The sequence below is a fragment of the Trachypithecus francoisi genome, unplaced genomic scaffold, assembly GCF_009764315.1.
Source record: "Trachypithecus francoisi isolate TF-2019V2 unplaced genomic scaffold, Tfra_2.0 Lachesis_group7, whole genome shotgun sequence".
Taxonomy (NCBI): Eukaryota; Metazoa; Chordata; class Mammalia; order Primates; family Cercopithecidae; genus Trachypithecus; species Trachypithecus francoisi.
In genome coordinates, this window is record NW_022681472.1 from 95,046,442 (window position 1) to 95,058,490 (window position 12,049).

Here is a 12,049-nt window from a genome sequence, read left to right on the forward strand (position 1 = left end):
AGGCGGCCCCACCATGCATGGATGCCAGGATGGGGGTCCACGTGCTGCCCAGTCCCTGGGGTGGGCAAGGGGGTGTTGAGGATGAATGCCACAGATTCACGGAGAGCCCCTTGTGAGTTTTCACACCAGGGCTCAGGTATATGGCTCCTAGAACTGGGCTGATCTTCCAGGAATAACAGAAATATCTGCATAAAAGACTAGCTTTTAAAACAGAAGTGATTATAATAAATCTTTGCTTTGCAGGTGGTAGGGATTTACGGTGTGCCAGACACATTTACAAATGTCATTTCACTTTGATTCTGAGCCTCAGAGCAATGTGTGAGGTCGCCATGGGAGAGGTCCATGCCGCCCTGAGATGGGGAAATGGAGGCTCAAGGGCATCCCTGATGCAGCACGTAGCAGGACCGAAACGTAAATCCAGGTCCCCTGGCTCCACCAAAAGCCTCTACTATACCACAGAGGGGACTGAAGCACCATGAAGAAGGTCTTTGCTTTCAGACAAGAGTGCAGTGAAAACCACGGCTCTTTTCCCTCACCCTGCCCCCCTACCTGTTTCCCCAGAGGCTGTAGTGAAACAAGGTCCACAACGTCAATGAAATGCCACCTCTCACCCTGCACTGAGCCCAGCTGTGGAGGCCCAGTAGGCATCTGCGCAGGCCTGGTCCCACCACTGGCCCACGATACCTATGGGGAAAGGGAGTCAGCACAGGCGGTAGGAGGGTGGCGAGGAGACAGGTGCAGGTCTCAGAGGAAACAATAGTGCATGGAGGCAGGGGCTGCACTGAGCAAGTAATAGACACCATCTCATGTAATCCCTGGAGCAACTTATGCAGCAGGCATCATCCCATTCCATAAAGGAAGAAACTCAGGCTCAAAGAGGTAAAGTGATGTGTTGAAGGTCACATAGCTAACGCATGATAGAGCTGGGATCGGAGTCCAGGGCTGCCTGGTTCTGAGAGGCCATGGAACCAAACTACATTTCCAAAAGAACTCCCTGAGCCTCCCTATGAAGAAAGGGTGCTACAGATTGAATGTCTCCTCCAAAACTCATGTTGAAACTTAATCTCCAGTGTGGCACTGTTGGGAGCTGGAGCCTTTAATTGGTGACTGGGTCATGAGGGCTCTGCCCTCATGAATGGATTAATCCTTTCAAGGATTAATGTGCTGATGGATGACTGGGTTCTCATGGGCGGGAAAATGGTGACTTTATAAGAAGAGGAAGAGGGATCTGAGCTAGCACATGAGCACGCTCAGCTCCCTTGCCATGTGATGCCCAGCACCACCTGGGCACTCTGCAGAGTCCCCGGCAGCAAGAAGGCCCTCATCAGACATAGCTCCTTGACCTGGGACTTTGCAGCCTCTATAAGAAATGCATTTCTTTGTAAATTACCCAGTTTCAGGTATTCTGCTATAAGGAACAGAAAATGAACTAGTACAAAAAGGGGAAGAAAATTAGGGCAAGAAATGGAAGCAGCATGTAACGCAGCAGGGGGCTCAGCCCGACCCAGAGCCTTCACGCCTTCTGGCAGGCACCTCTGCCCACACAGGCATGTGCAGCTTCCAGGCTGTTCTGGGCTGACAGGCATCCCGGGGCCAAACCAACTTCCTAGTCTTGGCTCTAATTGTCCACTGTTCTCTCTAATTTCCCCACTATTGTCAATTTTTAAAGGGTGTTCTTAGTACACCCAGGGGAGACGCCAAAATGAACAGAAAGGACCTTTATGATCATTAAGGACTGAAGCTTTTCTTCATCTGAAATTCCCAAATTGCCCAGGCTTCTTCCAGCCGCCCCACCAGTATTCAGGCAGGACCGGTTAATCCCCGATTGGTGGAGGCCTAGTGGTCTGTAACGCAGTGCTCCCAGCTCTGTTCACTCTGGAGCCCCTGGGGCAAGTGCCAGCCTCTGAGCTTCAGTCTCCCTGTTTGTAAATGATGGAGAAAACCTCACGCAAAGGACTGTGGCAAGGAGTGCATGGCAGCTCTTATGCAAAATGCCCGGGACAGGAGATGCTCAGCAGTCTGAGGTCCTTCCCTTTTCTTTGTCCTGTGCCGCTCCAATTCTAGAACCCTCCTTACCCTTAGGGCCTACTTAGAACAGTGCCAAGGGCAGTCCGTGCCCTAGGAAGGGCATCGTTTCCAGACTGCAGGGACTTCTCCCCGCTCAGCCTTGTACCTTGAACTTCTCCCTCACGGCTCTGCTCCTGGGTGCCCTGCTGCTCATCCAACCAAACAAAGGCCCCCAAGCCATCTCAAAAACCCTTACCTGGGGTTAGGGCTGCCGACCCTAAGACAGAAGGGAGGAGCCCACCTGCTGTCTACCTCCCCACCCCAAGTCACTCTGCTCTCTGCTCTTGGGACCCTGTTCTGCCTGTGGCCCTCCCTTCGCTCACTTGCCCCATGAAAGTCCTGCATAGCTGCCTGGTGGAATCTCCCTTGGCAACAGATAAAATACAGCTAGTCCCCCTGGGCCTGACCCCACCCCACAGCCGGGGGGCCCAGGTGTCTTCCCTGGCTCAGCTGTCTGAGTCCAGGGACACAGCAGACTGTGCCCACCCAGGTCATCAGGAGACAGATAGGACATTTCCACCTAGAAAAGTGGCTGGGCTACAGGGAAGCCTCCAGAGAACAAAACAGTGAAACCCTCTGCAGAAACACCAGACCTTTCCTTCCTGCCACTCAGGCGGGCTCAGACAGGAGGAAGAGTCCACAGGAGCCCAAGTGTAAAATGCAAACCCACAGCCGCCATGATGATGCCCACCTGGTCCCAACAGCGTTCACCTATGAGGGGCCAGGAAGCAGCCTCTGCAGGAACAGGGGGTCTGCGGGCTGGACGAGAGGGTCTCCAGGCCGAAGGGGGCTGGTGGAGTGCAAGGAGAAAGGCTTGCTTTCTCCTCATGCCACTGGAATCATTTCCATGTGTCTCTAGCCCATGAAAGGGGCAGAACAAGCTTATTAATGAACCGGATCCTGGATCAAAGAGGAGTTACTCATTCACAATGACCTCTTGGGTAAAGAAGAGGAAGAAAGGGGATATATATGCTTATAAGTGACTGTCTGCAGCAGATCCAAAATAGATGAGCTGATTAAATAATTTCCAGAGAATAAAGATTCTCACTTCAATAGAAATACTAAGCTCGTTTCTCAGCAAAATATTTTTGAGTTCAATTTAGAAAGGCACAGTGTAGGGTGGAAGTTCCCAAGTGCAACAAGAAGAAGCTGTCAAATAAACTGTGCTAAGTGTCCAGTAATGGAGTTCTCTTGGGGTTGAACACAACATTGAGTTGAGGCATTACAAAACAAACACTTTTCCGCACAAACAGCATGAAAAGCTGTCCACGCATAGTCGTGGTGAGTGGGGTGAAAACAAGGGGTTCACCACACCCTGTTCTCATCTGCCATCCCAAGCCACTCTCAGTTCTGGAAACAGTTGCAGAGCACATGCCCAGCCAGACACAGTCAACTGCCATTTCAGAAGGTGGCCCACTCTACAGCAAGTGCAAGTCAAGACAGAGGCCGAGATCCGCCTGCTGCACCTGTTTTGACGGGCACTGAGCCCTTCTTATGTCTGCACTGTCACCTGAGTGCTGAGCTGCCCGCCTAGGTGAACAAAGATGCCCCCATGCGGAGGTGCCGGCGCAGCATGGTGAGCCCGTCTTTTTCCCCCAAGGTTTCCCGTGATGACCTTCAGCACCCACCCACATCTGGGGTGCCCAGCCACACCCAAGACCTTGTTCGTCCATTTGGAGAAAAGGAGCACATCCACCCAGAATCAATGGGCGGCTGGCGGGTACTCACCCCACTGCAGAGGCGCCAGCTGCAGGTGCTCCAGGACGAGCTGGTTCAGGAGTCCTTCCACACTCGCCTCGCCACTGCGCTTCAGGGAGGGGTGAGTCTTGGTCAAGGAAAACGCAGCTCCTGCTGAGCCCAGAGACAGGAGAACATCTAGAAGTCTCTAGACAGAGACCCTCAGATGGGAAACCCCCTACAGCAGATGTAGGAGTCCCCTCTTCTGAAGGGACTGTCTAACCAACCACTATGACATCACCCTGGGTATGTGGACATCAGGGGCATATAAAACAGCAAGTGCTTCTCCTTCTACCCCTCAAATCTAGTAAATTAAACTACTGCTATGTAAGAAAGGGAAATCCACCGGGATAATTTTAATCCAATAACTATTCTTGCTGGGGAAAATAAAGAGAAACGGAAGGTTATTTTTCCTTAATAAAACACACAAGCTGGTTCACTGTTCAATACAACTCGTGAGTTCCTTGACGCACGTCAGTTTCATGCTGGTTTCATGTTGGTCCTGTTATCCGTCTTGATGTAATTACACATATTATTAAGAACGAGCTCACTTAAGAGAGCTCATAATCGAGGAAGCCATAAAGTCTCTCAGCAAGTATCAGTGGATGAAGTAATTAGGTCTAAAAATGTAGAAAACAGAAACCTCCCTTGCGCTAGTATTAAAGAGCCAATGTGATTCGCAAAACAGATCTCTAAACCTGTTTCCCTTTTCCTACATAAGTTAAAGCCACCATATTAAGTTGCAATAAAAGGGGAAATTTTTAGTTTCTGACATTCTCTAGTGATTGCAAAAGTGGAAAAAACACCCCACCTTCCTTCTTCCTTTCATAAGTTAATTCCATTCAACAAACACATCCAGTTCATCTGAAGCCCCCATGCACAGCGGGTAGGGTGGCCTTGAGGATGAAGGGAGGGCGGGCCACGCACCCTGAAGTTGAGAGGTTCACATTCTGGTGAAGGCAGCAACATGAAACCTGAGACTTGCAATGGCCAACCCTGGGGACAGTCCTGTGGGAACAAAGCTCCTGCAGTCTGAGGTAGAATGGAGCAGAGGCTAAGCATTGCAAGCGAGAGGGAGCAGGACGAAACGGAGGCCCCTGGGTCTCTCCTGCTGGCTGGTGGGGGAGTCGGGCTCAGAGGTGCTGAGCAGAGTGGGCATATCCCCCTCATCAATGCACTAGCCAGAGAGGGCTGTCCAGACAAGAAGGCTGCCCAAGAGAGCTAGCTGGCCACAGCACCACAGCCACCAGCAGCAGTACAGGCTAAGGTCAGCAACATGCTGGCCTGGGGGCTCAGAAACCCCTGCCCACTCCTGTGTCCTATTTTTTTTATTCATTCATTCATTCATTCATTCATTCATTCATTCAGATAGAATCTCACTCTGTCACCCAGGCTTGAGTGCTGTGGCACGATCCCGGCTCACTACAACCTCTGTCTCCCAGGCTCAAGTGATTCTCCTGCCTCAGCCTCTCGAGTAGCTGGGATTACAGGCACCCGCCACCACGCCCAGCTAATTTTTGTATATTTTTAGTAGAGATGGGGTTTCACCATGTTCACCCAGGCTGGTCTATAGATTCCTGACCTCAAGTGATCTGCCCATTTCCCAAAGTGTTGGAATTACAAGCATGAGCCACAGTGCCCGGCCCTATTTTAGCTATTGTGGACTTCTTTCAATTCTCCCCAAACACTGTGTGCTCTCTCTGAATTCCAAGCCTCCCCTCCCACACTCTGTGCGTTCTGCCTGGAAATGTCTTTCCCTGCCCTCTTCTCCTTCCTGACTTTATGTCTCAACCTGACCTTGCTTCTCCTACAGGAACCCTCCAGAAGGCGTGCATGCATCCCCCGACAACCTGCGCTAGACGCGGTCATCTTCCTGTTTCTTGGCTTCAGCCCTAGCCTGTGAGCTCCATGAAGGCAGAGACCTGCTCTTAGGGCCTAGAACAGTGTTTGGTTCACTGCAGTTACTCAATGTATATTGCCTGATGAATAAATGAACACCAAATGAGCAAACATCCCAGGTGGGAGTGCAGGCGCCACGCCTCATTCAGCAGCACAGTCCGCAGCCCCTCCACACACAGCACAGCGCAGTGGCTATGAGACTCAGCAAACCTTCCTGAACCTGACACCCGGGGCCCGCTGATGGCTTCTGCACATTCTCAGGCTTCACTGCTCAGGGTCTTCTTGCTCCTGGCCCCAGTCCACACATGCTGCTTGCTTCATTCCACAGCAATCCAAATGTCTAACTCATCCTGTCTTCCCTCAGTAGAGAAGCTGAGGGCTTGGGAGCTGTGGCTGAAGCTCTGAAGCCGGCAGAGGTGCCCCGGCCCTGAGTAAACAGCTCCTGCTCTCACTGGCTCTGCTCCCTCTTTTCTCTTCGTGGAGCTTGGTGCCCAAAAGGGCAGGTTCTGGAGACCCAGCCCAACTTTGAATCCTGGCACCGCCACTGATGAGTTTTGGTTAATTTACTTAAAGTCCCTGGCCTCACTTTCTTCATCTGTAAGACGAGCATGCTAGCAGTGCTAACTTCACAGGCCCGCCACGAGGAGTGCCCAGAATCATACTCCTGGCCTGTGGGTAGCATTAAGTAAGCGTCGCCTACCGTTAGCATCAGCCTCATCCCCATTCTTCTCCTCTCTCCTGTTCCTCCTCCGTCTCAGAGGAGATGCAGAAACTTCTCTCCTTGCCCCAGGAATTCAGCCATCATTTCTGTTGCCTCCAACTCCCTTGGGGATCTTACTCTCCCGCAAGCAATTTATCAAAGTGTTTCCTGCACAGATAATTCCCTCCTTAGAAGAATTCTCCAAACGAAATTTTCTCCATCTCATTACACACATAGCCCATGTCTGCTGAATTGATATGGTTACTGATAAATACTCTGTAATGAACTTTTAATTATCTTCTTTTGCCCTGTGACAATCCTCATTCAATAGTTAACAGGTAGCTACGTGAGCTAGGGTTTGGGGTTATGGAGCTGACTGTGACCCAACAGACAGCCCTTCAGAACACGGTGACCTCCAGCAATCACACTTCTGGGTTTATACCCAAAGAACTGAAAGCAGGGACTCAGGCAGATGTTTGCAAACCCATGTTCACTGCAGTGATATTCACAATAGCCAAAGGGTGGAAGCAGCCAAAAGTCCGCCAATAGAGGCATCAATCAACAAAATGTGGTCTATCCGCAGAATGGAATGTTATTCAATCTTTAAAGAAAAGGAAATTTTGAAAACATGCTACAATACAGATGAACCTTGAGGACATTATGCCAAGAGGAACAAGCCAGGTACAAAACACTTATGATTCCACTGACCGGAGGCACCCATAGTGGTCAGATCCACAGAGACAGAATGGATGCTGGGCACCGGGGGCAAGGAGGCAAGGAATGGAAGGGAGCATTTCATGGGTGCCCAGTTTCAGTTTGGGAAGGTGAAAAAGTTCTGGAAGCAGATGGTGGTAATGGCTGCATGATAATTTGAAAATATTTAACACTCCTGAGCTGTACACTGAAGCATAGTTAAGACAGCAAATTTTCGCCTGTAATCCCAGCACTTTGGGAGGCCGAGACGGGCGGATCACGAGGTCAGGAGATCGAGACCATCCTGGCTAACACGGTGAAACCCCGTCTCGACTAAAAAATACAAAAAAATTAGCCGGGCGAGGTGGCGGGCGCCTGTAGTCCCAGTTACTCGGGAGGCTGAGGCAGGAGAATGGCGTGAACCTGGGAGGCGGAGCTTGCAGTGAGCTGAGATCCGGCCACTGCACTCCAGCCTGGGCGGCAGAGCCAGACTCTGTCTCAAAAAAAAAAAAAAAAAAAAAAGACAGCAATTTTCTTAAAATGCCGACCTAGGAGGGAGGCTATAATTAGGAAGCAGAGTGACGCTAAGGAAGCCCGGAGGAAGCCATAATCAGGGACAGAGAACTGAGAAATCTCGCAGGGTAGGGGCATTTGAGAAGACGGCCATGGCGGGAGCTCGGGAAGCTCTTGACAAGGACGGCCCCCCTGCGGCCCCCTCATCCTTCCTAAGGCAACTTTGCAGGCAGCTTCCCCCAGTCAAGCATGCAGCCGCCCTGTGTGTTCATTCATGTTGCATCAATGGCCATTTTCTCCCTCAGCAGTCAGGCTGCATCTCTGCGAGGGGTGCCCCTTCTCGGGCAGTAGGCACAGGAAGCAACAACTGGGGTTTGGGGTCCTGCCTTCGTGCATCTCCCACGATGAGGATGGAGGCCGCAGCCCCAGGCCTATTTTGAGCGCCAGCAGCAGCGAGGCACCCCTCAAGGAGGCAGTGCCCTGCAGCTCCCTTATCTTTTTTCAAAAGCAAATCCGTCTCTCCCTTAAGAAGCCAGCATAGGTGGAACCCAGTGGGTGCTTTGGATGTCCAGGGTGTTTGGGACCTTAGGCATGACCTGTGTGGTCCCTTTCCAAGCCCTAAGTCAAAACAGGGAGGTCACGCCCTATGGGCATCTGGGCATTAGGGCTCTCCATTCAGAGCACCCCATCAGGGCTAAGGAGGTGCCCTGCTCCAGGCCCAGGGACGTCTGCAGAGGTTGAGCTTGCTCCCTTCCACTGCACCCTTCTCAGGAGAAACAGCCGGGCCCAAGGACACCATGTCTGCCTGCCCAGGGCAGTCCACCGCCAGCTGAGCCCCAGACTCGTGGTGAAACCAGGTTCCCAGACGTCTCCTGGGAGGGCCTTAGGATCCAGATATGTGGCAGGCTCACAGGTGGAGCGAGGGCTGGCCTGGCTGGGCAACGAGGGGTCAAAGGCCATTGTGAGGGGCCCCTTCCGGGTCTGTTTTCTCAGTTTTCAAATAGAGGAAGGCGAAGGCTTGTCTCCCTCAGGGACTGAGCACTCCTGGAAACATCTGTTCTCACAACCCAGCACCTAGTTCAGGCGATTCAGGCCCCAAGTGAGGTTAGAAAATATCTGGCTGTCTGTGCCTGAGTGCTGACTCTCGAGAAGGGACCACTATTCAGCTCACTTGTTAGGCCAACTGCTTTCACTACGGCTGAGGCGAAGGGGTCTCCATTTCCCTACCCCGCCCACAGCCAAGTTCCTGAGTAAATGGCAACCCACGCTCAGTTTCCCAGAAATTTTATTTTCTTAAGAGGAGTTGCTTAGTATTAAGAACTGATTGGCTGGGAAGGTCTGTGTCTTTATGAGCAGGCATTGCAGGGTTTCATTTCCATGGATAATGAGTGAATTGTTTTTCTTCCTTTGAACCCACAGATTTGAATATCCCCATTTTAATGCTCAAGGCACCATATTAAATTACTTGTCAAGGTGAGGAATGTGAAAGTAAGGGAATCTCATCAGCCAACACTAAAGAACTTTTCTGAAGGAAGGGGAGGAAGCGCAGCATGTGTCTGGCATGTCGGAGAGGCCCAGGGACACCTGGCCCGTGGTGAAGGGGCAGGTGCTCAGTCCAGGGGCCTGCACTTCACCCTCCCTGCAGTCTTGCTGGGTGAGGGCTGGAGCTAGGATTCCAGGGCTGTGTGGTTCCCATGCCTATGCTTCCCCATGCACGTGCTCATACACACAGGCTGGGCCTTGTGCTGGATGCAGGGCCCCGAACCCAGCTCAGCGGCACATGCTGCACCCTCCTGGAGCTCCTGGTCTGGTGGCCACAGGCCAGGTGGGACTGGCTGCGCCCTGCTCCCTCCTGGGGCTCCCTGAATCCATGAGGCATCATCAAACTCGGGGCTCAAGGGCTTTTTAGAGGGCAGGCAAAAAATGCAGAGCCCACCATAACCCCATGGATCTGCACACTTGTGGGGGTGAGCAGACCAACAGCCAAGAGCTCCCATCTCCAGGGTGTGTGCTGCAGGCAGGGCCCGCTCTAGCAGCTTACACGTGCTCAGTGATATAACGTTCACCATGGCATTACAAGGTAGGCATTATCTAATTTGCAGAGAAGGAAAGAGAGGCACAAAAAGGTCAAGAACCTGGCCAAGGCCACATGCCACACGGCAGCCCACTCTGACCCCAGAGGCTGCATTCTCAGCCACTGCCAAAGCCTCAAGTTACAGAAACTGGGCAACAATACTAGGCACCGAATGTCATGTTTCTGTGTGAATATGTGCGTGTACACCAGTGTGAATGGGCACATATCCATATACAGGCCGCCACGAGCACATGCAGCGCAGTCCCCCGAGCCCCGCACAAAGGCAAGGCTGCTAAGAAGCTTCAGGGCCCTGCTCCTTCCCGGCCGGGGAGTTCTCCTGCACTGCTGTGCTGCTCTGGCCCCCACCCCAGCGTGAGGCCCTCCCTCCCCACGCAGTAGCCAAGGGACATCACAATGGCTCACACCAGGACCCTCCCAGGAGAAGGTCAGGGCACAGGGAGGGAAGCCCCAAGGTGGCCCTGAGACTCCAGCTGCCTCTCTCTGGAGAGGAGGTGAAGGAGAACCTGCTGCAGATGAACTGACGACGGTCTAGCTCTCAGGACTGTCTGTCCTCAAGACTCTCAGAGGCAGAGGCCGTAGGGCCCCACTAGGATAGAAGAGACGCAGGAGAAAATGTGGAGACAGAGGAAGACGAAGAACAGGCCAGAGGGCTGGCCCTGGCCCTGCGTGTATTACGACGATGACATCTCCCAGTCACGGGGAACATGCACCACAGGTTTGGGACAGACACCCACAGTTCATTTTCTTGGAAACGGTACAGTGTATTCCAAAACTGCTCAATTCCAGGGCTCCTAAGCTTGCCCCAGCCTGACCCACACCTGCTCTGAAACCACTCTGGCTTTCCTCCACCACAGAAGCACACAGCAGCTTGGACACTCCTCCACTATAGGAGTGCATCAAGGCACAGGCATCCCTCCACTGTGGAAGCTGCACCATGGCGTGGGCATCCCTCCACTGTGGTAGCTGCGCCATGGCGTGGGCATCCCTCCACTGTGGTAGCTGCGCCATGGCGTGGGCATCCCTCCACTGTGGTAGCTGCGCCATGGCGTGGGCATCCCTCCACTGTGGAAGCTGCGCCATGGCGTGGGCATCCCTCCACTGTGGAAGCTGCGCCATGGCGTGGGCATCCCTCCACTGTGGTAGCTGCGCCATGGCGTGGGCATCCCTCCACTGTAGAAGTGTGTCAAACCACAGGCACTCCTCTGCTGTAGAAGCTGCACCATCACTGGCACCCAGTCGTCTATCAGCCGCAGAAGGGGCCCTGGGGGCAGTGTTCACAGCCTCAGTCCACAATGGCACCTCCTCTGGACAGAGGGAGTCCCCAGTGCCCATTCTGCAGGTGATCAGGAGGATGAAAAGATAGAGGGGAAGGCTTTCAACCTTACTGATTCTACAGACCCTGTGGGAGTTAAAGAGTAACTCACTCTGCCCTCCAAGGGTTTACAAACCGGAGAGGTGCCACGTTTCTCAGAGCCCCGGCGAGGGGCTCTTTCCTCTGCGCCCCACAGCCTTGGCGAGATTCCTCTCCTGTGGAGCTTCAGGGGCCCCATGCTAACTGTCCATTTCCACGTCTGTTTTCATAGTGGACCTGGAGATCCACATCCTCACCGCATGCTGCAGACCTGGACGCACCCTGCTCTCTCCTTTCCGGGCTCTGTGCCCAGCTCTTCCTGGAATGTCCCTTCCCTTCTTCTGCCTGGTCAACTCCTCTCTTTCAGACCCAGCACAACCGTACCCCTCAGGGGAGCCAACTGAGCACAGCCACATGGCCGCCCTGCCCTGGTGGTCTGCACAATGCTCTTTTGAGCCTGATCCAGCAGCGCTGCAGTTGGCACTTGCATGTCTCTTTCCCTTGAGGCACTGTGAGCACCCTTCTTGAAGCTCTCATGTCTCATGCAACTCCTGGGACCAAAAGTAGCTCCATAAACATGGATTAAATGTAATGAAAGCATGCGTGGCAAGTCCGCATGAACACAGCCACAAAGAAAAGGATGGTTTTCATCAAAAGCTGCCTTTCACCAGCAGTGCACCCACAACTCATCTTCAGCATGAGGAAGAGAGTGGCTCCCTGACAATCTACCCTGGCACACCAGGAGGTAACTGATGCTGCCCCTCAGCACACAGCTGGCACCACAGCCAGTACCGTCTAACATGTGAGGGGACCGAGCCTCAGGAAGGTCAAACAACTTGCTGGCTTTGAGTGACGGGTAGGATGCTAGCCCCGGCCTGGGATGTCACTTAGCACCACGTGATGCTCACAGAGTGGAAGTCCTCCCTGCCCACAGGGGCACGGGGCAGAGGCAAGCCTGCTCCCGGATAACTCTGACCAGTTCTGTGGATTCTTC

General features: G+C 53.0%; 1 protein-coding gene across 1 annotated transcript in view; it reads right to left on the reverse strand.

Annotated features, from left to right (window-relative positions):
- The window catches only part of TRAPPC9 (trafficking protein particle complex 9), a 705,809-nt gene that overhangs the window by 146,397 nt on the left and 547,363 nt on the right, over positions 1-12,049 (reverse strand). Inside the window, exon 19 of the mRNA XM_033202702.1 lies at positions 3,796-3,886. Coding sequence (XP_033058593.1) covers positions 3,796-3,886 — 91 coding nt within the window. The remainder of the gene's footprint in view (positions 1-3,795; positions 3,887-12,049) is intronic.